The following is a 24,991-nucleotide window of genomic DNA, read 5'->3' as shown; positions in this document are numbered from 1 at the left end:
TGTGTATTTGTCATCATTTGTTAGGTTATTTGATGTTAGCACCTTTGACCCTGGTTTGCCTCGTTCCCCAATTTTGCCAGGCTTCCCTTCTGGACCCTACCATGAGAAAAAGTGAGGTTTAAAAGTCTGTGCGTGTGTCTTTGAATTTTAAAAGAAAGACAGGTGACTTACCCTGACACCAGTGAATCCAGGACTTCCAGGTGGGCCCTCCTTTCCCTTTTGTCCGGTTTCACCTTTTTCTCCTTTGTCACCCTCCTGACCCATGTCACCTTTTTCCCCCTGAAGGTGCATGATGGATAGCGGCACTCTTACACACCAAAACTAATACTGTGGTTTGGAATACAGCATGGAGGACAGTTAAATCTCGAAAGGGAAAAAACATCTCACCTTGGTTCCATCAGGACCAGCTGGACCAGCTTCTCCCTCTAGACCTGGCTCTCCCTGCACACACACACACAAATATATAAATATAATATGTTTATGAAAGAAACAAGAACAAAGAAGCCTGTACAGCATAATTCAAATAAACATACCCGCTGTCCTATTAGTCCCTGCTCTCCGATATTCCCAGGAAGTCCAATGGCTCCCTGACACATAAACACAGATAGCTCTTAAACTTTGATATCCTGTTTACCACTACGGAGTAAAAACATAGAGCATGCCCAGGTAAAACTACAACAACAACAGTATTATTCTCTCACCTTCTCCCCTGGCTCGCCTGGCAGTCCTGGTTCACCCGCTTTTCCTGGAGGACCCTTGAAAATACACAGAAGATGAAGAGAGGAAAACAGCAGATGACTCTTTGCCATTTCATATGAATAATATCTCAACTTTTGTGTATGTATTGGCATAAGAAAGAGGCGAGAGAGAGGGGGAAAAAAAGACCCCTTTGTTATGTAGCTGACTGATTAAATCGGACAGACTGGTTAAATTAGAGAGCGTTATTGATCCACTGGGGTAGGATGAAGAACAGATGTCACATATTTATTCATTTAGTTTTCACAACACCCTTTTTGTACATGCAAATAAACAGCGCGACCTTTTGCATGTGGAATATGAATGCACGCTTGTCTGTAAGCGAGGTCTCTCACCTTTTGACCAGTCTCTCCCAAAGGTCCGATAGTCCCACGTGGCCCTGCCGGTCCCTAAATGACAAGAGAAATAGAGATGTTTTGGCCTAATTAAAATCAACTAGATTGTCATGTGCACAGAAAGAAAAAGAAAAGGGAACCTCTGGCTGATGTTTACTGTGAGTGTGCCAGTGGCAGATAAATCAGCAAGCCATCAGTACCCAGTTTGGCTCTGAATGCAAAGACTAATTGTGTCACTGATCCTGCTTCTTAAATGCTGATGCTTTGGCACAAATACTTCATAAATAATGTCAGGGTGCATGAATATTGCAGACTTTCCAGCTACAAGATTGCAGCACAAGAAACATAATTATGAAGAATGAATGGAAAATACGATTTTTCTCTGCTCTGTGAAGTATACAGCAAGAGAAATTATGTTAGTCATCAATTTTCTACTTAAACAGGAAACAGGAGAATATCAGCCTGCAACTCTGTCATATTAATGAAAACAAAGAGGGATGGGGTCTCCAATACTGCTGCGGGAAAGTCAGTGCGCATGCAAACAGACACATTTCTGAGCCTCTATTTATGCTCTGCCTGTCCCGCTGTTCAATAAAACAAAGCCACAAGAAGGAGAGCAAATCTTTTAAAGTAAAGACTGGATTTATTGTAGCAATAGCGATCACGTCTACTTCCCTGCAAGTTCAGCAGTTTAGCGGTTCTATAAATGCGGAGTTTCTTTTTCAAAGATCAATCTTGTTTTTTGTCACTACACAACAGATGTGCAAAGAGTGAGACAATTCACTGGCTGGGCCAGAGGAAACATTTAATACGGGCGAATATATTTTTAATAGGCACTCAAATATGTCTCATAAACTACCTCCTGGCTTATGGGAGCTAACAGGGCTGGGCAGAGCGAACTACTCTGTTGCTCGGTGCCAAAAGGAATCTATTAAAACTCTCAGAAGAAGGGAGAGGAAGTTTGATGAGCTGGAATGAAAATACTGCAAAGGACTGAAAAGGAAGGAAAGAGACTGAGGATGGTCGGAGATATCAAAACAGGAAAGGTATAAAGATGATGAAGGAATACAAGAGACATATTTGAGAAGATGGAAGAGATTCATACTGGCTCGCCCGCTATTCCCTTGTCCCCTGGAGATCCAGAAGGCCCCTGGATACCCTGAAAATTGACAAATCACATTTAAAAATCTGTTAGAAAGCTATACATTTTAAAAGTAACACAGCATAACACATAACACTGGCTTTCAGGCGTGCTGTCAGATAAACTATATTCAGAAAATGACATCAGCAACTATAAAATAGAGAGAGTAGAGTTTCATGACTCCATCTAATCTTCCTCAGTTGTATTTGTTTATTATTCACATGTATGATTATAATGAACTTACAGAAAATCCTTTAGGTCCAGTTTCTCCTGGTTCTCCTTGCTTTCCCTGGAAAAACATTAAAAAAGAATTAAAACAAAATGGTTCTACAGTGCATATTTATACACTTGTTATGTAATCACACATACAATATGTTATTTAACTGTCTATCCATACAAACAAGTTTATCTTTGTGAAATCTATTACACTGATTCCTATGATGTTGAATTTACAACCATCACTATAACTAAAGATCACTACAAGGTACTGCAACAGCTGCTCAGATACTCTATATCCCAAATGAAGGGAAGTCTCAAAGTCTCAAAATAAAACAAACAAATAAAATGAACAATAAGTTGTCACATATGTAAATCTAGGCCACAGACTGTGGGTCTCCACACTGTTGTTATCATGTATGTCCTCTAAAGTATGCTGACGTCTCACTCCTCGGGAGGAACATAAGCACCAAAAAAGTATATGAGAGGAAGAAGTGGAAAATCAGAAAGGTACCGCAGGAGCTTTACCTGCGGTCCAGGGAAACCTAATTTTCCTGGAGGACCATCAGGACCCTGCGGAAAGGAAGAAGGATGAGCGCTAGCAACTGTCCAGACACATCAGTTTATTTCATATTTACAGCTTTCAGAATGGAAAAAAAGAAGATGTGGAGCTATTTTTCGTGGCGATTGTTGCTTATTTAGCGATTTTGTTCTCTTATATGCTTTTTTTCTGAAATGTGTCTGCATGATTTGATAAAAGTATATCCCAGCGTCCTTACCTTCTTGCCCTCTAATCCAATCTCTCCAGCTGGACCGTCAGGCCCTTTCGCTCCCTGAAACACAAGACAGCTGTCACTTCACCAACAGAGGTCACTGTAATACTGCCAGACAGCCACAACATACTGTAAACAAACATCTCTATACAGTTTGACACCAACACTGCCCACATGCTAGAGGCCGCGTGAGGGTTACAGTGGCCTGCAAACTGCATTTATCAGGAAAATATCAAAAATAAACATATCTGTGTGCTTATAGTTAATGTATGTACATGTGCAGAGAGGCTTCATGTAAAACTAGCTACTTTGCTGTATGTTCTCACTGATGGCACTGAGGGTCACTCATCTATAAGACGCATTATTTCAATTACAAGTCAGGGCATGCACATATGCATACAGCTCACGCTTAAACACACACATTTTTAGAACAGCTGTCTCTTTACTTTACTTGTATGCACCTGTCAAAGATAATCACTGTAAATCTACTAAAAGGCCTGCTAGTCCTGTGAGTAGTGAAAATAAATAGGAACCAGGCAGTGTACCAGCACAGTCCATCTGCTCTGCACCTGCATCCAGACCATATCTGTTGTCAGCGCTGTGGAAGATACTGGCTCACTAACATCGAGAAGATGCTCACTGACTGTGACTGTGTGACACCACACGGGTCAATCGGATCTGATCGGATCTCGGTGGCTATAAAGAGTGAGCGTTTAACTGCCCCTTTCTCAGGATAATTGAAATATTTTAGAGTGGAAATCAAAAAGCCTATAACATGACAGCCCCACAAAGGAGGCCTTGTTGTGAGAGTGATTGATGACTGGGCACAGTGGGAGTTTGGCCCATGCAGAACAACGCTAATTGAAGTGCTATAAGCCTATTATACATGGAGCTGGATGAGCACCGCTCATTAACATTCCTGTCTGGGGTACCTGCTACCCACTGGTTACGTTTACATAGACTAATTAGCTGACATGTATGGAAAATATTTTATTCTATCTAGGCAAAGAAAACATATTTATGCCTAAAACTTGATTAACCACATCAAAAGAGTCAGCATCTATATGAACTGGCCGTCTTGGATGGTGCCAAGAGGGAGGGATGATGAGATGACTCTTCAGTATGGAAAACATTAGCAGAGGATTTCTAGTGATTAGAAGTCATGAGGAGTTATTAGACACAAAACGTGATTGGGTGACTCCTTGTGGCTGACATCCACAAGTTTTACTGGAGAAGTTTTTCTTCTTTTTTTAAACCAGAAAATAAAAACAGTCACAGAAAACGACAGCAGTGGCACTAACGCCCTAAAGGCTGATGTTGGCGTGCAGTTTTATCTCCCTCTTTTTGTGTTTCCACAATATATCCATGTCAGAAAACAGTCTGAGCAGAGCCAGATGTCACAGTTCACAAGGCCTCGTGCTTCAATCCAAGTAGGGAAAATCTAAAACACATATGCTGTTCAAATCGTAGTTGTATGCAGTCTCATTTCACACTAAGATGCTTTATCCAAGCGTGACAAAGTCTTTGATACAGAGCTGTTACAAAACAGCCTTACTTCATTTTCTTCTGTCCAACGGGAACATTAAATTGCTTGTGTCAGCTCGGACTTGATCGTGCCAATCAGTTTGTGTTTGCTTGCTTCATTAAACGTGGTGAATGCTGATTACACTAAAAGCTTTTTATTTTAAAAACTGTTGCTGGGACTGAGCTTGTGTGCATTTAGACTGCGGGGGTGAGATACGAGCGTCTGCGGTCGCACACATAAGATCACAGCTGCTAACAGAGTCTGTGAGAGAGTAACTCCTGGCTTGCTGCGCTCAGGTTTCTAGTCTTGGAAGATTCAATGTACTAAGTCATGTAGCAGCAGGCAGATTTATTGGCAGTGGAAGCTGCTGACATTAGTAATAGCTGAAAACACAACTTGAGATATTAGAGTGTGGCCAGGCCCATCTCCCATAGATTCTTCAGATGAAGAAGCTCAACGCTTTTTCACGCCACTTTCCAGCTGGCTCATTGGACCCAAAGCAGTAAAACGTTCCCTAACTGAAAACAGGCTAAAACTTAGGTACGTTCACAACTGTGAAGTAAAACTCACCGTAAACATAATTATAGAAATTGTCCTCATTATCCTACTCAGAATTCTTTATTATTGCACCTGAAAGCAGATGTTTAATTGGGACTTCAAGAATTTATTTGCTTCATGGTGTTCCAGATGCCAGATTTTATGAGCAACATCAATTATTGGGGATTGAAATTTCTCTTGATGGTATTTATCCAGATACTATTTCAGGTCTTAGTCCCTGTTTGCCTGGTTATCGTCTTTCAAGAAAGCACTTTTTGGTTTTATGTGTTTTTTATTGTTCCCGCAACGCTGAAATTGAACAAATCTCAGTGTTTTTACTGGCATTATCTGTGTCTGCTAATTACCTCTCGCTGAAGTCTATTTGCATAGAGTTTGTTGCCACAACACTGGGGAAGTGTTAAAAAGGTCGTAACAGAGAAAAAAACACAGGTGCTCTAACTTCCTCTCGAGTACTAAGCAGTGTAAAATAATGTAACTCGCTGCTCCTATCACTTTATAAGTATTAACTTTAAAGGTGCCATTTGTAATGCTAATGTGTTTACACGAGGTTTCATAAAATAAATAATAAATCAAATATGTAATAATGAGATTATTTTAAAAATGCAGAAAAAGGGGGAACAAGGGGGAAAGAATAAGAGGGCAACAAATAGGTTTTTAAGGAGGCAAAGAACTGTAAGTAAATTTAAATCGGTAAGTAATTTTAGGTAGTGCAGGAGTAGTTTTAAGTAAATTTAGGAATTTCATAGAAAAGGAAATTATTTTGTAAGTAATTTCATGCACTGCATAAGTCATTTGTTGGTAATTTTGTGGAAAAACAAACAGTATTTCCCCACCTTACATTGAGGCACACTATAGTTTTTGGGGCATAGGCTGTATTATGAAGTGGCTTAACTTTGCCTAATTTCCAGGTAGTTTACAGGAAAGGAGCGTCTCCTTTCCTGTAAACTACCTTGAAGCTTGAAGTTTTTGCTTACACAGTAATTGTGAAAGAACAAAAATTAAGTTAGACTTGGCTCCATCAATTTATGGTTACAATTGAATAATAGAATAAGACAACACCCATCATGCACATCAACATAATGAATATTAAATAAAAATGTAAAAGAATAGCGATGTAAAAAGGCAACATTAATCCACTCCATAATGTGGCCTGCACCACGATAAGTAGAGCATGTTTACGATGTAAGATGACGAAATATTGTTTCTTTTTCTGCAAACTTAGCATGAAATTGCGGACTACTTATAATTACTTATGCAGTACTTAAATATTATTACTCATTCTAGTGTGCCTACCTTTGAGTATTTGGAGGGAAATATAATTACATTGTAATTTCAAATAAATTTCATTGAAATTCTATTTAATTACAGGGGAATTACTCCCTTAGTCACGGGTCGTATTAAAAAGCTTCAGCAGTGGCATTTGTGAGTGATGTGTCAGTTTGCTATTAAAGCAGAATAATTCAATCCAATCTTAGTTAATCGTTAACATAAACCCTGCTTCCCCAGTTTACTATATTTATCTGCAAGCAGCTTCCAGATGAGCAACAAAAGCCAGATCCCATTTTCCAACCACAACAGAAGTGATGTTGTTGGACTAACAATGACTCGTTCCCATAACCACCAGTTATTGTTCCATTTCTATGGAATGAAGAAAAGAGCATTTGGTTTACATCACCGGAGCTCTTCTAGCGCTCATAATGAGTTCGCTATCCCCCCCCCAAAAAAGGCTGAAACATTAATTCTTCAACTTTGAAACTGCATATGTGTGCAGAAGCACCCGCGTCTTTTAAAACATCTATAACATCAGCTCAGATTCCTTCACACATCACTTCACCTTATTCACCAAACAGCTCTGAAAGCAGTAGCACAGATCTCCTATAAACACAGAGCAGAGCATACGCAAAACAGAAAATGGTGTATATACACACTCTTCTGCCAAATCTATGATCTCTTCTCAAGGCTGTGATCTGTGACACAGTGACTGCAGAACGCCAGTCAACACCTAAGCTGCAAAGAAAAAAAAAACAACTAAACTCACGTGAACCTTTCGACTTACCGGCAAGCCTTTAGGCCCTCTGGTACCAGTTGGCCCAGTCGCTCCAGGAGGGCCCTGATAAACAAAGGAAAATGGGGGATAAAGAGAAAACAAGGGGGAGGGACAGAGATAAAACAAAGGTTTAGACTGACAGACCACAGAGCCCCCTGGCTGTTGACCTTGCAGGGCAGCCTGACCTCAGGAACACACTATAGGGTTTGTTGTTAGATCTGTCACTCACACCAATTAAAGGGTCTGCTCTGGAATCCTGTCCTGCTGCACCCCAAATCCCCCATATTTATATTTGTTTTGGTGGCTCAGTGGCCCCTGCCTTCAACCAATGATTGGCCCGCTCTGTCAAAGCTGGCCACGGCAAAGAACGGGGGGCAGGGGAAGCTTCTAATTGGTTATAGGTGTTGGGCGTTTGACTGACAGGAGGGTAATGCACATTCGGCGGGAGGTTGCCAGGTTTTATAATGCTCAGAGAAACCTACAGAATGTGGGTTACTAAAAATACTTAAAATATCATCTACGAACAAATGAGATTAAAATACTTTTTAAAAAATAAGAAAAAGTTAATTGATTAGTATTTCAAATGTCTATGAAACAGACACTTACTATTGTTAGTAACCACTCACTGTCATCACTATGCTTAGAGAGGATCATATACAACTATGAATGAGTAAAAAGAAAGTGCAAAATATGCAAAAGGATGGTGACTTACTGGTCTTCCTGGTGGTCCAGTAGGTCCGGCCTCACCCGGTGCCCCCGGGTGACCCTGGCGTGCAAACATAAATAAACATGAACTCAGTACATCGATTACAACTGATACAAGTCAGGAAAAAACACAAAAACAACACAAAATGATGATATTCTGACACTTTCACCTATTACAAAGTAAGTTTATTTAAGCAGAAAGGTGTTGACATAAAGGCCAAACTCATTCTCCAAATTGCACTGAGACGTGTTTGAGGCAATAAATTGTCCGTCTTTCACACCCTCATTGGTAGTTCAAACATACATCTGGAGAAATGCTCTGTCCGCTGGAAAATACGTTTTAAGTAACGATGAAAGAGAAAGCGGAATAGAAAGAAAATAGACAGCATGAGGTGATGATTTTATGTAGGAAAACATACTACTTTTGGCTGCTTTTCACTCTTCTTTTTACATTTTTTTTAACAGTAGCTCGTTTTTGGCCAGGCCATTTGTAAAAGCATAACTATATAATGGGGAGTACTTCAGTCAGAACTACTCGAGACAGCTGAGTGCAATAAAAATCTATCCAATACGCAAACTTATAGCACAGTAGGCGGTTCTGATGTCATGCAGGAATAAAACAAAGATGCCTACAGTATGAGCTCTCTGTTAGTGACTATAGATGTCTGCTGGTCAGCTCCCCTCACATTGTATGATGCAGACTTTTCCAGAGGGTCTGTTTCTGTTTTGTAGCTGGCCAACACAGAACTTCCTTGTGAGTGAGTATGTGTGTGTGTGGTGAAGTCCTCGGAGAAATCTAACTGGCTGTCAGCCAGCAGGAAAACTCTCTCTGCTTGAGCAAGAATGATGACTAAATTCTTATCCACTCCGGCAAGTCGCATACATTAGACAAGTTTGTAAAAGACCCTACACGATAAAGAGCCGACAAACTCTGTTTGAAAGAGCAGGTTAAGCTAAGTTATCCTTTATTGAGCTTCCTCTCAACGCTAAACGCATCCTCAGTATTCAGAGCAGCGTGCAGCCACTGTGTGGAGCTCAAAGCCGGTGCCTTAGCCAAATCCCTTTGGGAGGGTTTATCTTGTGATATTTTTGATGGCATTTTGAACTTAGGACCTGAGGCGACAGTACTAACCACTGAGCAGAGATGTCAGACTAATTTTAGTTCCTGGGCCACATACAGACCAATGTGATCTCAAGCGTGCCAGGCCAGTGAAACCATTGCATAACAAACTATAAAAAAAACAAAACAAAACTCTAAATGTTACCCTTTCTTTTAATATAATGGACTACAATCACTGAAAATGAATAAACCGGCCATTTCCCCAGTGACTGTCTCACTCCACTGTCATTATAAAGAAAGGCTACTGTAATAACGTTTAAACTCTGCAAAATCCTACATTGGTTCAGACTGGATTCCTTTGTCGGGCCTGTCCTAGCCTGCGGTCTGTATGTTTGACACCCCTGGGGTAAAGGAAAGTGCACGACACTTTGGGAATTACTCAGAGGTCCTGCAGATGGTAGAGAAATTATCAAGCGATGTCCGAAAAAAAACAATATCCTCTTTCTATTTTTGTGTTTTCTTTTGAGAAGTTTCCAGCAGGACTGTCAGCACTTTTCTGACCATTAATACCATCAGAGAGGTAAAATATCACAATGGATTCACTGGAATTATTTCCACCTTTGTTCGAATGAAAATTACAAGCTGTTTTCCCCAGTTAAAGCCCTCTTGTCAATTGCCAAACCACTGCTTAGAATACAGGGTTTAAAGCTGCCTGAGCTGTGACGACTGAGCTGTGCTTCGAGAAAAAAAATCAACATATTCTGTCATATTCTTGTGGTACATGTGTGCTTAATCCCTCACAGCAGTATATTCCCATGGGAATAACAGACACAGTTTAATTTAATATGACCATTTCTTAGGATTTTCAACAAAGACAAGATACCTTCTTTGGAAATGTACACTTGAGGTCACGTTTTAGCAGTTTAGCAGACTCAAACATTGTGCTTTCTCAGTGTGAAAGCCCTCCACACTCCAGCTGTCATTCTGTCTTACCGTTGGTCCCTTTTCTCCAGGTGGTCCAGGAAGGCCCATCTCCCCTCGATCTCCCTAAAATTGCACAAGTCCAGTGTTTTCTCTTCAACGTGATCTTGTAAGGACTACTGAAATAAATTCATGGAAAAAAAACGCAAATTATTACCTTCTCTCCTGCCAGTCCCGCCTCTCCCACAGGTCCAATGAAGCCCACCAAGCCCTGAAACATGTTGAATGGATGAATTAATAGATGTTTGAATTAATGAATTGGCAAAAAGCGGCCAAGCCGCCAAGGGTTTCTTACTCTCTCTCCCATGGGTCCAACTTTTCCAGTGATGCCGGGCTCTCCCTGCAGAGAGAAATATGCAATTACTTAAAAGATTAGAATAATGAATTTAATGTTCTTCAATATATTTGACCAAAAAAGCAATTAAAAAAAATCCTAAATAAAAGTGGGTTTTTTTTCACCTTAACTCCCTCTGTACCGAGTATCCCAGGGAATCCTTGCCTGCCCATTCTACCCTGAAAGATTTTAGCACAGGATGATGAATAATGAGGGATGCACTTGCCAGTATATGCATCATTAACGTTAATCACAGATTCTCAGCGAGGATAAAGGATCTTTTTCCTGCGAGATGACAGCTTGAGGAGAGAAGCGGGAAACAGTCGGTTCACTGTGCATGTACATATGCAGTGAGGTTTACAGGTATTGCTGACAGTACATTTTGGCGAGCTGTAAAAAGAGTGAGAGAATGACTAATGCTCCTCTTGCACAGACAGTCACTTCTGGGGTTAAGGTGGGTGAAGGTAATGGCGGTTTTTGGGGGGTGTGTTGCTTTTTACTGGCAGTACCACCTTCAGGTCAGGAATGCCTGAACCAAAGTCCTTGATTGAGTGACTCAACGGTAGCAATGTTTTACTCAGGTTTGCTCAGCTGCTTTTAAAAGGCAGTGCTGGATAAGGCTGTATTCCGCTAAGATACAAAGGGGGGGAAGGCAGATTCTTGCAGTTAATTAGAGATTTCCAAGAATTCCTCTTATCATCTTTTTTAGATTAGAGGAAGATCATTCATTGTGCAGAGAGAGAGACAAATGAAGAGCAAATGAGAAGATAAGGGAGAGGATAAAAAAGAGAGAGGCTAATGCAGTGACACAGAGGCAGAGTGTCAGTCTGTGCTGAAGCTGAAAGACAGCTAGCTGATGAGGTGGAGGAGTAGGAGGACCTGCGGCACCTGGCCAGAGATCAATGACAACTCCCGGAGGAGTCGTACGGCGCTTCCCCTCAGAAGGAGCACAAAAAGGAGGTTAGAGTCTGATGCAGCCGAGTGGGTGGGAGGAGGGTGAGTGTGGAGGGAGTTAGGCTGAAAGAAAGTGCAGATGAATGGAAGAAAGGATGGGATGACAATTACTTAGGTAGCATCTGAGTTTGTTTTGCGGTGAAGCGTAAACTTGACCAAATATTTATTCTGAAAATAATTTTTTTAAAATTTCAGTCATTTCAAAAGGATTTTAATAATCAAAATCACAAATCGTATGTTTCTGCAGTGGCCCATTACTGTCTTCAAGCATTTTATGACACCTATAAATCGTTCCACCTATAAACATGGTGATGGCAATTATTGCCCCCTAGTGGCCATAATCAAGAATTGCATGCACCGTGAGTAAATTATCCTGAGGCTACAGCAGGCTGTGTAAGACACAGAATCAAGACTTCTGACTTGTCCAAAGCAAGAAAAACCCACAAAGACAGCCTACTTTATCACCGCTCATATGATCTCTAACTGTGGCACAGCAAATGTTGCACATGCATAATTAAAGCTAAGCAGTGAAGTTAAAATACGTACGATGGAGCTGGCTGAGAATTAAAAGGAGTAACACATGATTTAAAGCAGGCCACATATTGATCTTGTATAGCTCTTTCTGTCTTTGTGGTTAGGTTACTGTCTACTCTGTAGTAAAAGTTTAACCCTGGGGTGCAAACACCACGCTAATTTAAACAGTAAGTATTAATTTAGTTGATTGTCAAGCTTGAGGACAAATTTAGCCTCACACTGCAATGTTTTTCACAGTCTAAGTGATAGCTCTGTCCCTTCCCCTCCCTCTATCTTTGGCGAGGAGCTTACCACAGATAGAAATAGGATGCTTCTGCATGGGATACAATTTAGACAAACATGCTAAATTATACGATACAACTACAGAAACAGGCAATTATAGCCCTTGTTTTTCACTGATCAAACATGCGCACATTGTGTTATTCTAACATATGATACTCTGGTGGAAAATAATGAGCCTTGTTTTTTGTGGCCTACATGAGGCCCGACTATCTTTCTCTCGTATCCTCTATTTTCATAGGACCAGGTATTTAACCAATAACTCACCTCGAGTCCTGTTAGGCCCGGTGGTCCAATAGGGCCCTCGTCTCCCTGGAAACAGATGATATTGATCTTAGCATGGCTTATGTTTAGGGACATTAAGTGTTCCTTAGCAAAAAAATTAAAATTCCTTGTGCCATAAATCTTTTAATGCCTGTCAGGCACAGTGGGGTCATTCTTATGTGGGTGACGTCTGAGAGTCTTACCTCCAAGCCAGGGATTCCTCGTGGGCCTGGTAAACCTCTAGCCCCTGGTTTTCCCTTGATGGGTAAAAGACAGTAAAACAATGCTAAATTGTAAAAGTAATTGTAGCATTTACATATGTGTTTTGAGCCACAGTAGCAGCACTGTTATGGGGAAACAGATACAGGTCTGTTAGTTAGATTGGATGGAAAGCCGTAAAAATTTGAGACAGACAACAATGGGCCCCAGAGGATGAATCCTCATGACTCTAGTGTTATCGGACAGTTCCTTAAATGCTATCATCTACTGAAACTTTCTCCAGATGATGTTTAGTTTATGATCAAGCATAAGCAAAAGTAACGCTCAAAACTAAAATAAGGCAGTGGTATTACACCTACTTAAAAAAATATATAAAAACATTGTCATCGTGTGAATATTAGGGGGCTGACGTTATAACTTAGCTCAAGAGCTGCTGTATTTCTCCCAGTGTTGCTGTGGAGCACCAGCCAAGTTCTGTCGCTGTTTTGAGTTAGTTTAGGGACTGCTTAGCCTAGATCATGATTTTACTAACCTTTGGTCCTTCAAGGCCGTTCTCTCCTGGTGGTCCCATGTCACCAGGAAAACCCTATTGAGATTAAAAAGGGCATCAATTATTATTCTGTCTTTGAAATGCAGACATCAAATGCAACAATGAAGGAGTAAATACAAACCTCAGGGCCCGGAGGTCCGGGGGTACCGTCGGGACCTTTCTCTCCTGGCTTTCCCTGTTTAAGAGAAAGATGTAAAACAGTTGAAGTCTTTGTTTGTCTTTTTGGTCAGCAGTGATTTCCTCCTCTCTTCTATGGACGCCATTTTTGCCTAGTCGTGTTGTTATTGTCGAATCATGAACTCTGACATTAACTTAGGCGAGTGAGGCCTGAATGAGTCGTTGACGAGTTCTTGGAGTAATTTTGGTCGGCCGGTCACTCCTGAGAAGCTTCACCACTGTTCCAAGTTGTGAATAATGGCACTCACCGTGGTTTACTGGAACCCTTTTCCAACTGACTTTGTTTCTCAGATGTTTCTTTACATTGTGGCATGATGTGCTGCTTTTTGAGATCTACTTAACTTTGTCAGACAGGTTCTGTTTAAGTGATTTCTTGATTCAGCAGGTCTGGCATAATCAGTCCTGGGTGTGGTTAGTGAAGCTGGACTTAACTTTCTGAGAGACTGAACTGCTACTTTCAGCTGCTCCCTTATTCACAAGGGATCGCTACAGTGGGTAGCTCCACATGTTTGATTTGGCAGATTTTTTTACATTTGATGCAACCCTATAAAGGTTTGTGCCTCCTTCTGGGATCAAACTGGGGGTCTCTCACTTCTTAGGCAAATATAGAAACCACTACACTATAGAGCCACTTGACCTGACAAATAATGCTGGTGACAGTTTCCTGGCAAAGATCAGTGACTTCCTGGACACTTCCTGGCTGCTTGTAAACCTCATGGATAGGAAATTGCTGCTTCAGGCCAAGAAATAGTCCTGGACATAACACGCTATACAAATGGTTATGTTTACTGTTGAGTTAAATAAAACACTTTAAACATTAAAGATTACATAATGTGCAGGTTTTGGATGTTTTCACACTGCCGGGCTTGCAGTTTTCAGCTTTCTGCTAAGTTAACTGGTATGTCTGTTAGCAGAACTAATAGACATATCTTGAGTTTTGTTTTCTGGCCAAACCGTTAGCACAAAGGCTATTAAGGTAATAGCTTAAGGGCCAATGAAGGCAAAAAAAAAGAGAGTAAACTATTGCTTATCTAAATTCTGTCCACATTTTAACAGTTAAATGTATTCCTGGTTTTCATGATTACATTCCCAGGCAAGAACTAACCTGTGGTCCTGGTTTCCCACGGATGCCTGGTAAACCTGGGGCCCCCTGGACACCCTGTCCAATGCAAACAAAAGTTAAAAACTCAGAGAGACAGTCAGACAGGATCAGAAGCTTAATTTCTTTTCTAGCGAAGCAGACATTCGACATGCATGACTCTCTGTTCAAGATTGTGCTATCTCTTGGGGCCACTCTGCTCTGTGATGGATTCGAATTTTGCTTACACACAGAGATAAATGTGGAGGGTGAACATAAGAATTTCCTTAAGCTGAACAGCAGACATCTGGAAAAGTCATTTTGCAAAGACAAAGGCTGTGTAACACGAGTGTACTGCAGGTAGCGTGCCGTACGGTGGCTGAGGAGGTCAGAAAGCAGTGAGATAGAGAGCGTGTGCATGTGTGACGTGCACAAATGCGTTGCAAAGGTGACGTACCTTGTCTCCTTTGAATCCAATCTCCCCTTGCTCTCCAGGAATCCCAATTTCACCCTGACAGAGAGAGAGGAGGAGACGAACACGCATACATAGGAAGATGGATGAGGTATGGACAGAAAAAAAGAAAAAAATGGAAACCATTAGGGGGGAATGAAATGTTCCACTTTTCCAAATACAAGCTTTTATTTTTTTTTTTAAACAGACAATACTAATTAGCAGTTTGCACTTCATGAATATCCACACACAGCGAGTGTTATTTACTGGATTAGCCAACTATTCCATGTGGTGTCAGTATGTATTATGAAAGGCATTGCTGCAGTTTGTCACACCACATGTTTTGCAGGCCGTTCGATTATAAAACAAATGAGTAATAATGAGAAACTGCAGTAATTACAAATGCAAAGTGAGAAGTGTCCAATAAACCAAATTTCAAACATGAGGCCTCTGATGAAGGTCTTTCAGTCACTTTCAGATCTGACTATTTGTGCTTTACCATCATTAAGGTATTGTGCACTGTTCTGGTTTTAGTAGAGGCAGCCAGATTTTACTGCTGTCCTTAAAAGGCCTGCTTGTTGAGCCTTCTTAAATCATCAGTGCTGAGTGGTCTCTTCATGGTGTGTGTTTTTTGTTTTAAATTTCAAGGACAATGTCTGTCTACTTTTCTTTCATTTTCTTCAATAGCTTGGCTGGCTGCTTCAAATTAAAATGCTTCCATTAAAGATTTCACAAAAATATGCATATGGAAACCTCATCTAACCAATAGAAACTATCCTCAGACGTTTATATAAGTTAATTTGCAGGTGACACCTAATGAAAGCATGCTGTTTAAAGTCTAAACTCTGGACAGAAATATCTACGGTAGGATGCAAAAGACTACATATCCATCACATGCTGCTTAAACACAGGTCAATAACAGGAATATTCAGATCACCTTATCACCTTTCAGTCCTGGTTCTCCTGGATTTCCAGGCACCCCCTGGAAAAAGCACCAACAAACTGGTTGAAGGGCACCCCAAAAGCCAAATTCTATCAAAAGTGCATCTTTACGGCACATAACTCCCAACTAATCCAAATTCAAAAGCTTCAAATAGGCTTTCTAAAAAAAATCTTTTGTTTTACTGCATATACAATAACGGATAAAAATAAGACAGTGAAGGCAACAGTTTCTATCTCTATATGTGTGATGTGTGTGAGAGATTACTTTCAGTCCATTAGGTCCTGGCGGGCCAATCTGTCCCACAGGTCCCATGTCTCCCTAATGCAAGAAGATGGGATAAACAAGAAACACATTAATACATAGTGATATCACATGCATAAAGAACAAAGATGTGGCCCAGGCTCCATTCATTAATGTAAAAAACACATATACAATAAGAGCGCACTTTGGGATCCATTAAGAATAAATTCACTGTCTTGCTTCCAGCTTTGCTATCACATCGCACACAACATAAAACAATGGATGATAATATATGACTGACACCGGGAAGAATGAAAAGATGTTGTGGTCAGAAGCCAAGATTGTGCATCTGAAGATTAAATCAAAGAGTAGCCTTGGCTCAGAGTTTCAAACATTAGCCTCAGTGAATAATCGACAGAGGATGTTATTAAGTATAAGCTGCAAAATTGCACCTCGGAGCAACTCACTTAATTTGGTATTATGAAGTTAAAAGGCAACCCCCCCAAAACTTCTAATCTAATGGAATCTAATACCTGATAATTAAGTCATATCCTGCTGGACTGATTTGTCTCTAAAAACACAAAATCTGCTCTATAGTTTCAGTGCTCTAGTCTCACACTTAAATGTTAATTTCAATTGCATATTTCCTGCTCACGAATTGCTAGAAATGCATGAAGAAACACATCTTAATTTCACTGAATTCAGGTTTATTATCACTCTACCTGAACTCTCACTTGATACTTAGCTGCTCTCTTAAAACAGCAGATTCACTTCTGTATAGACTTTCATCTTCCCCAGAAATGAACTCTGAAACTGAATTTTGCATATTCAAAAGACACAGATTTGCAGTATTGGGGTATTCAAGTATTCAAACCCAATGGTCACTAAGAGCAAGGTCCATATGTATTTTTGTGTGTGTCTCTGTGTGTGTTTTTGGAGGATGATGCTGCAATGAGAAGTACTTGCCTCTGTTCTGTGCACACATTGAAATCCATCTGTCTGTGTGTTTGCTACTTTAGCTGCAAACTCAGGTGTTTAGCCAGCAAATTGAGAGGTACATCTTAAGCCCCTGAACATTGTTATACATATCAGATACTATTATGTCATCCACATAGCATCAAACTAACGCATCTATAACCTGTTTTTTGGATTTTAACAACTATAAGACCTTACAAAGGGATCGCATCATTTTTATTTCCCAACCATGACATCTCATTTGTAGCCACAAAATTTCATGATATAATGAGACGCCAAAAGGTTGCCCAGTAACCAGCTAACAACAGGCTAAAAAGGCCTGTTTTTGTATTTATGCACATATGAAACCCTATAAAAACATGTCTTGATGCATGCTCAATCATCCAGGTAAGTAAATCGCAAAAGACTGATTCTGTTCATCTAGCGTTTTCAGTCATGACAATTTGCACATTAATGATCAAGGAACTGACTTCACAGCCCATTGATCATGCAGTGGGCTAGTTTCAGTTATTGCGTAGATGTACTCTTTATAAGGTTGGGGAAACCTGCAGTAAGCTGAGACTGAAGAAGTCACTTGGATGAGTGTGATTACATAAGAGACGTAGAATTGATTCAGCTTGTTATTGTTTCAGGTAATGGAGAATACTGATAATGAAATCCAGTGATTCCTTGCATAATCATAGACACGGAAACATCATACTGGTGAAAAACTGTCACAGATGAGACTTCATGACCTCAAAGGAGGCCTTGTTTGTATTTCAGCAGTATTTGACACAATAAAATTTGGTTCAGTTTTTTTCAACTGTTAAATATCTATATCTATCTATTATAAGTGTATTTCTAAGTGAGAGTCGTAGTCTAGACATTTTCTCTTCTTCAGTAGTTGCCAACCTTCACCCAAAGCTTCTCAGCTTTGGAGTCCCCAGAGAAGAGTGACTGTATATTTTTATCTTTGTAGTGGCGCTCCGTCCTGCTGCTACGTACTGTACATTATACTGACGGATAAGACGGATAAAGAGGACACAAAGCTCAGACTAGGGCTGTAATCATAGTCCTTCAATTACAGGCCTACTACCACCACCGGTGGCCTAGAATAGGTCGGGAGGAGTGGCAGCAATGGGTGAAGACGGGACGCAACAAGAGAAACCAGGGAGACATTATAATCACACACAATTATGCGGCTGTCGGGCTGGGCAGGCATGGAGGGCAAGGTGATGGGTGGGCGGGGGGCAGCTCTGTTCTAAAAATAGTTATTAAAAGGGAGCTTCAAGAGGAGGACAAGATGCACTGTTAAGGGCAGTGTGATTGATAAACTGCAGACGACTGCCTTGTTCTTCATGTGAGAAAATAGCAGAAATAAGCTGCACAATTCAGGCTTTGCATTCACTGTGAAAAAAGCCTTGGAGTCTAAGAGCCATCCACATTCACCTAATATCTATATCAAATATATGAATTAGATTCCCACCAAACTGGCAGGCGACATAAATGCGAGCTAATAAAGTTTTCTCCTTTTTTTCCAGTTTTGCAGGTATATTCAGTTTCATTTAAACATTTGCAGCTGTGGATGCTTGAGACAGTGCACAGAAAACACACAAACTACAACTCACAATAAGTCCAGGAACTCCGTTTGGACCGGGGGCTCCCATGTTACCCTAGTTGGAGAGGAGGAGAGAGAGAGTTAGTGAGATGAAGAGAGAGGGAAAAGGAGCAAGTTTCATGGGTTATTGGCCCTTTTTTTAAACAAACATGCTCAGAAGAGTGGCTCAGTGTTCTTCGCAGCTTATGAGAGGGGGCTGTGTGCATGAATATGTGTGTGCATATTTGTGTGTGTGTGAGGGGTCTCAGGTAGAAGTAAAAGGGATGTGAGACCATCGTCCCACTGTGGCGTTTTCAAATATGCAGGTTCTACCTCAAAAAAGAAAAAAAAAGAAAGAAAGACAAGTGGACAGAGACTGTATCCTAATTAAGGCCATTAACAGGTTTTACTTTAACCCAGTGAAATATCCAGGAGTTAGTACAGTATACCCATTCAGTGTTAAAGAAAATCTATCTCATTGATTTTTTACTTTTCTTCATAGACAGCATAAAGGTTTAGTGAAAGAAAGTAATTTCTTTCACTAAACTTTGGAAACATGAAGCCAATGCAAAAGAGACCTGCTTTCTTTTTAATGGCCAGCAGGGGGCGACTCTATTGGTTGCAAAAAGTCTTCCAGTTGTGTAGAAGTCTATGGGAAAAGAAACCTTGGCTCCCTTGTTCTGTGACCTCAGTAAACACTTTCCTGATGACTTAATGGTGGTTATATTGAATAAAACACAAAGTTTAATTTGTAACTTATGGAGAATTATACAGTATGCTCACTGGATAACCTCATTAGCTAATGACAAGTTTCCTATTGCTCATGATGCCCAGTTTTAAAGCACCAACATGGCAACAGCAAAACTGGTGGCATCAAAAGGCGACAACATTGCGCAGTAGGTGATGTCATTGTTTAAATGGTATTTTCTTTTATTTACCACCATCATGAAGTTGACTGTTTTAGCCATGGCCATGGTCATTTTTCTTCAAAGGATTACTTATTCGGTGACTTATGATGCCATCACCAACACCATCATCACAGCAAATCTGATGATTTTTCAATGAGCCTCATAGGAGTTTGATGGCAATCTCATGGTACATCCATCTACAAGACATTTCCTGCCCGTCTCTACTGCAGCTACCCATAAACACATAACAAACTATACATATCTACTAAGCGTGATGATAGCTTTTCGTCTGCATGTGAAATTACTGATAGCTCAATGCCCCCAAGAAGCACAGCCTTGTTGAGTCTGACTTTTCCGGTAAGCATCTAAGATTAAATAAGTATATTCTGCTTTTTTCCCAAACATTTTAAGCTTCATCAAGATTTGAAGACAACCTGCTTGCTTTGCAGGAGTAAAATGCATTAAACATGTCGTCACAAGTAAAGACAACAAAGAGTGGAGAAGGAAAAAGTAAAATATATAAATATATTTTCATATATTCCATAAGCTTGCCAGACTGATTATTTCATAATAACATTTGATAAATCTAATGCGTAATCCACTTTGGAAGATAGGTCTTTTTCTCAGGAAGAGAATAAATGTCAGGCCCAAGAAAAGATTTATTAGCAGTTCAGTTGCCTGCTCTAGAAGAACTGACTAATTGGAGAAGTCAGAGATGGATAAGTGAAGTGTTTTCTAAAACATAAACCTTCACTTCACTTTTATTATGCATATTTCAGAGTGCATCACGTGTAACTTGCTCATGTTTTTATGTTTTTGTTTTAGAGTTTTCACTGACGGGCTTATTAGGTCCCACATTTGTAGGAATATCAAAAATAGTGGAAATGCTACAGTCCGATTATTTGATGTCTTCCATATGGACGGAATTAAGCCACAGACTGGGTTTTGCTGGTCCGTCATTAATGAACGGGGGGAGTCATTATTCAAAATGGCATCCTATTACATCATTTACTATTCTTGGATATCGCCTTCTCATGGCTGTGATGCTATACGTGTGTTGGGACCCAGTTTACAGCGGCGAATAGGAAAAGCTACATTTGAGACTGGTCCCCACTTAATACAGCTTTTTTCTTTTTTGTTTTTCTTTTTTGGAAAATATGTGCCAAGGAAAATGACCTACAGCAGCTGGAGGCATGACACGAAATGAAATGCAATAGCGATGCTTGTCGAGAACAACTTCAAACAAAACCCAAACATGGAGGCAAACTGCTGGACCGACTGAGGATTTAGCCACAAGCACTGTGAAATTGTTACAGTAAACATCAGGGGCATGTGTGTGGGTAAGTGAGCGTGTGACATACTGGCTCTCCATCAGGCCCAGGTGGTCCTCTCTCCCCAAAGTCCCCAGGAAACCCCTGAAAACAGAGAGAGGAACTTTAATGTTGGTGACATACAGCAACTCAAACATAGATATTCAGAAATGTATGTCCTGTTGCTTTTAGTTCAGCTCAGAGACAACTGATTTTTGGGCAACTTGGGGGAAACGCACGGCTGTGAACACGGCATTCAAATTGATTTGGTGAGCAGTTCCTTATAGACACATCCAGCATTTATGGAGGGACACAAATATTCATTATAGGAGTGGTTCTGGCCATGTGATGCCCACTGTAATCTGCCCCCCAAAATCCACTAATTCACTAACTGAAGGAGCCTGTCATATGATGCTGAGCAGGAAGTGTTCAGTTGCTTCTTTATTGGCCAAATGACACATTGAGATAAGCAATGAGAGAACCAAAGCAGCACATTTAAGGAAGCAAAAACAAACCAATAAGCTGAAAGATGGTATAAAGCTCTTCAGAGATAATGATCACTGGAGATGGATGATCGTTCTCTGGAGCGTCATCTCTACAAGTCTTGTGATCTACTGCTGAAATAAGCATATTTTAGTTACAGTCACTTTAGTGCACACAAGGCGATTGTATTTGCATTGATTGTGCAAATACTGATGCAATTAAAAAAAGAAGTGCATTGTAGTAGGGTCAAATATGCCAATGGGAATGGCCTTAACCACGGAGTCAAGTTAACAGAGCACACTTTCACAAATACTGCTGACTGTTGCACAGCCAAGAGTGCTGCTACTGTAATAGTGCGGCAATTATAATAATTTCACAGAGTCAAATATAGCATTAAATATAAAGTAATTTGAAATATGCGCAAAATAAGAGTATAATGGCTCCATTAAAAGCATTAAATCTATCAGCTGTAGGCTGTGTGTAGCCAACTGTTCTACTGTTCTACCGTAAGCCAAGTAATTACTCTGTCCATTTAGCAGTAACAGGGAAGCTAATCAGAGCTTTGCTAACAGTTGGTGGTTTAGCGCAGAGAAACCACATCTGCATAAAGCAGTAGGGCCAAGGCATTTTAAACCAAACCATTCAGAAAGACTCATAATGGCTAGGTTCTTCTATTCTGGCCTCAATGCATTGTTTCAAAATGCCAATTACTGTTACCTCCAGAAAATGTCAGTTATTTCTGCAAGAGTGGAGATGATTTAGATATACTGCATTTAAATCTCTGTCTATACTTAGAAGCAAATTGTGCTGACTAAACGCAACTCCTTTGCAGGTTGTTTCTTGAAAACAAAACGCCATTTCAACCTCACTTTTAGACAATAATAAATCCCTTTGACTGATGCTTTCTAAATGTTTCTCCTGAAACTTCGCATCAGGTCAATGAGGCGATCCTAACAGCACTAACTGCTGTAATTGCACATTGTTTCTGTAGCAGGTGGAGTACCACGCTACCTAAAAACATCGAAGTAGGGTCATTGTGCTAGAGAAGCCTGCTTTATAGCACAATAAAATTGTGAGCGCTGGGGGAACACACATCTACGAAGGATGACAGTGACCCAAAAGATGAATCATGTAGCTGTCGCCGCTGCCGTACGAGCTGAGGACAAATGTGGGAAACGTGGATTTGCCAAGTACTTAAAAAGCCTTTGAGGAGAGTCATGTGAGCCTTTAGTGTATTTCTGCTTTCACATTATGTCAGACCACCCTTTTCATCAGCCCTAACCTTAAAAAGGATCAAACAGCAGCAGCACTTACTGCAAGATACTGGACTGATATAAAAGAACTGCAACAGATGAGCCTGATAAAGACAACCACCACCAACAGACAAACACAGTCGAACAGAAAAAAAAGGTTATGTAGAAATGTTGGCAATGCACTTTGGAAACTTTTTAAGCTTTCCACTGTTTTAGATATATTCGCTCTTGACTCGTTGGTAGATGGCAGACTGTGCGTCTGTGTGTGTGTGCTTCCTCGACAGAGTACAAGTGCTCTGGTGATGGACATTAAAATGTCTGGCTCGTGTTCTTGTGGTTCTTCTGTTCCATCAGGGAGGAGAGGGATGATCTCTGAGGGATCATCTCATTAAGCGTCCATGCTTTCCATTTTCCATGCAAAAGCACTGAAACCAGATGACAGTGATGACGATATGTGTCTGTGTCTTTCAGTTGCTTTTGCAGGCCAGAAATGTACTTAATTTCTAAATTTACTTCAGTACATTTAATGCTGTCTTTTAAGGATGTTATGTATAAGAAATGTCATGGACATTGGTACTAAACAGACCAAAATAACGATATTTTTATATCTCTGTGCCGTTTTCATGGCTGTAAAACTTATCTTATAATGCAGGCCTCTTTAAGTGAGGAGAACACCCACACGTACGCACTCCGAAAAAAATCTAACGCAATCAAATCAAATGCAAAAGGCCCCCAAAACTTCTGAAGTGCTAAATTTGTATCTGCAGCTGCTTCTTAAACAATTGCCTAATAACAGAATAAGCATCTACTTCTAAAAGCCTCACAATAGTGGACACTCGCTTGCGTGTGTTTAGACGTTTTGGCCAATAAATGCCTTATTTACTGAAAAGCCAATAAGCAACAGCTGCAGAATGATCTCAGCAGTGTGTGTCGGGGGTTACACACTCTTTCTAAAACACTCTGTCAAACTGACTTTGAACACTATATCTGACACACACAACAGAATCAGCGGCTTCCTTCCAAATGGCTTGGCTCCATGCTGGGGGGGACCGAAAGCCCATTACTCCAACAAAAGCCTTTTTCTTGTTACATCCAAGACCCCGACATGCGGCTGGTGGGACTCCACTCTATTCAGGCTGCAGTTAACCCTTCCAACAGCCATGGAAATACTTAGCTGATTGAAAGAATGACGTAAATGCAGACCTTATAAATTTTCATATGTGTATGTGTTGGATTCTTTGCACAAAAAGTTTCGATCTGACCCAAATACAGGAAATTTTTCTTTTTTTTCCAAACTTGTCTCTGAACTTTAAGGTTCTAAAAGCTATAATCAGCATCCATAACAAAGCGAACATTCAAAATGAGCACATCCATCACAATTTATCACATTTTTGAAAGATTATCTGCAAAGTATGTTGAGACAAAACTTTACCGGCCTACCCATCTTGCCCCTCTTCCCTGGTTCGCCGGGTATACCCTGAAAATCCAAACAAGATAGAGAGAGCAGAAGTAGAAAAGAAAGCAGAACAGAAAGGGTGGAAAGAAGACAGAAACAAAGAAGAAAGACAGAGTCAGACATTATGTAAAAAGCCATATCAAAATCAAAACATAGCACTTTTGGGTAGAACTGATTCAAGCCCAAAACACACTATTAAAAAGCCATAGCTGTAAGCCTGTCTCCTCTCCTGCTTCAGCAGATGTGAGCAGCAGCTGACTGCAGCCTAGCCTATATTTTCCAACCTGTTATGAGGGATCTAGGCTTCCATTGTGCACATATATCTATTAAATGAGAACAAGAGTCTGCTGGAAGAAGAGAGCTATGCATAGTCTCTGCTTTATGTGTATCTTTCTGGCTACAGATGGTACAAGTCCTGATTACAGCCTATCCTGTGCTGATGCAACCTCCTGGACCGTGTCATAAGTAGGCAAATGGCTGTACAGAAGTAAGAGGCCTTAGTGAGTTCAGGCAGTTCAAAGGCCTTAAAAGGGGGGCTTTTATTATGAGTCATCAACACTCCCACACAGCTTTATACAGCAGCATCTCGGACAGCTGGGGACTGCTTCTCGTGTTATAACAACAAGACAGCTGAATGTACAAAAGGCAGAAGAAGAAATGCTGTCCTTTCGCAGGCCCATTAGCTGGATTCGGCTGGTCCGCGTACATTTTCTGAGTTACTGATTGCTTGAGAGAAATATACATTTGAAAAGGACTCACTCTTTCGCCATCAGGACCGGGCAGGCCAAAAAGGCCTGGGATTCCAATGAAACCCTGAAGGAGAGAAGAGGAGACAGGAGGAATATGGATGAGTATTTGGATAGCACAAAAGCAGTAGGAAAAAAAAACCTAATGGCTGTGGGGCTGGTTT

At 40.5% G+C, this 24,991-nt stretch overlaps 1 protein-coding gene across 2 annotated transcripts in view; it reads right to left on the bottom strand.

The window, feature by feature from the left end:
- col27a1a (collagen, type XXVII, alpha 1a) overlaps window positions 1-24,991 on the bottom strand; it is a 65,963-nt gene that overhangs the window by 8,176 nt on the left and 32,796 nt on the right. The window contains exons 11-38 of one of the 2 annotated variants that reach the window (XM_031754679.2): window positions 24,841-24,894; window positions 24,058-24,102; window positions 20,941-20,994; window positions 18,703-18,747; window positions 16,145-16,198; window positions 15,875-15,919; window positions 14,944-14,997; window positions 14,514-14,567; window positions 13,353-13,406; window positions 13,214-13,267; window positions 12,666-12,719; window positions 12,466-12,510; window positions 10,557-10,610; window positions 10,393-10,437; window positions 10,255-10,308; window positions 10,110-10,163; window positions 8,064-8,117; window positions 7,361-7,414; window positions 3,228-3,281; window positions 2,977-3,021; window positions 2,477-2,521; window positions 2,197-2,250; window positions 1,092-1,145; window positions 702-755; window positions 534-587; window positions 388-441; window positions 172-279; window positions 43-96 (exon numbers count right to left, since the gene is read on the bottom strand). In XM_031754679.2, coding sequence (XP_031610539.2) covers window positions 43-96; window positions 172-279; window positions 388-441; window positions 534-587; window positions 702-755; window positions 1,092-1,145; window positions 2,197-2,250; window positions 2,477-2,521; window positions 2,977-3,021; window positions 3,228-3,281; window positions 7,361-7,414; window positions 8,064-8,117; window positions 10,110-10,163; window positions 10,255-10,308; window positions 10,393-10,437; window positions 10,557-10,610; window positions 12,466-12,510; window positions 12,666-12,719; window positions 13,214-13,267; window positions 13,353-13,406; window positions 14,514-14,567; window positions 14,944-14,997; window positions 15,875-15,919; window positions 16,145-16,198; window positions 18,703-18,747; window positions 20,941-20,994; window positions 24,058-24,102; window positions 24,841-24,894 — 1,503 coding nt within the window. The remainder of the gene's footprint in view (window positions 1-42; window positions 97-171; window positions 280-387; window positions 442-533; window positions 588-701; window positions 756-1,091; window positions 1,146-2,196; window positions 2,251-2,476; window positions 2,522-2,976; window positions 3,022-3,227; window positions 3,282-7,360; window positions 7,415-8,063; window positions 8,118-10,109; window positions 10,164-10,254; window positions 10,309-10,392; window positions 10,438-10,556; window positions 10,611-12,465; window positions 12,511-12,665; window positions 12,720-13,213; window positions 13,268-13,352; window positions 13,407-14,513; window positions 14,568-14,943; window positions 14,998-15,874; window positions 15,920-16,144; window positions 16,199-18,702; window positions 18,748-20,940; window positions 20,995-24,057; window positions 24,103-24,840; window positions 24,895-24,991) is intronic. The other variant, XM_039614917.1, reaches the window with a different exon arrangement.

Source organism: Oreochromis aureus, linkage group 7 (assembly GCF_013358895.1).
Source record: "Oreochromis aureus strain Israel breed Guangdong linkage group 7, ZZ_aureus, whole genome shotgun sequence".
NCBI classification, from domain to species: domain Eukaryota; kingdom Metazoa; phylum Chordata; class Actinopteri; order Cichliformes; family Cichlidae; genus Oreochromis; species Oreochromis aureus.
Note: the sequence above shows the minus strand (reverse complement) of the source record. Positions and strands in the feature narration are given on the sequence as shown.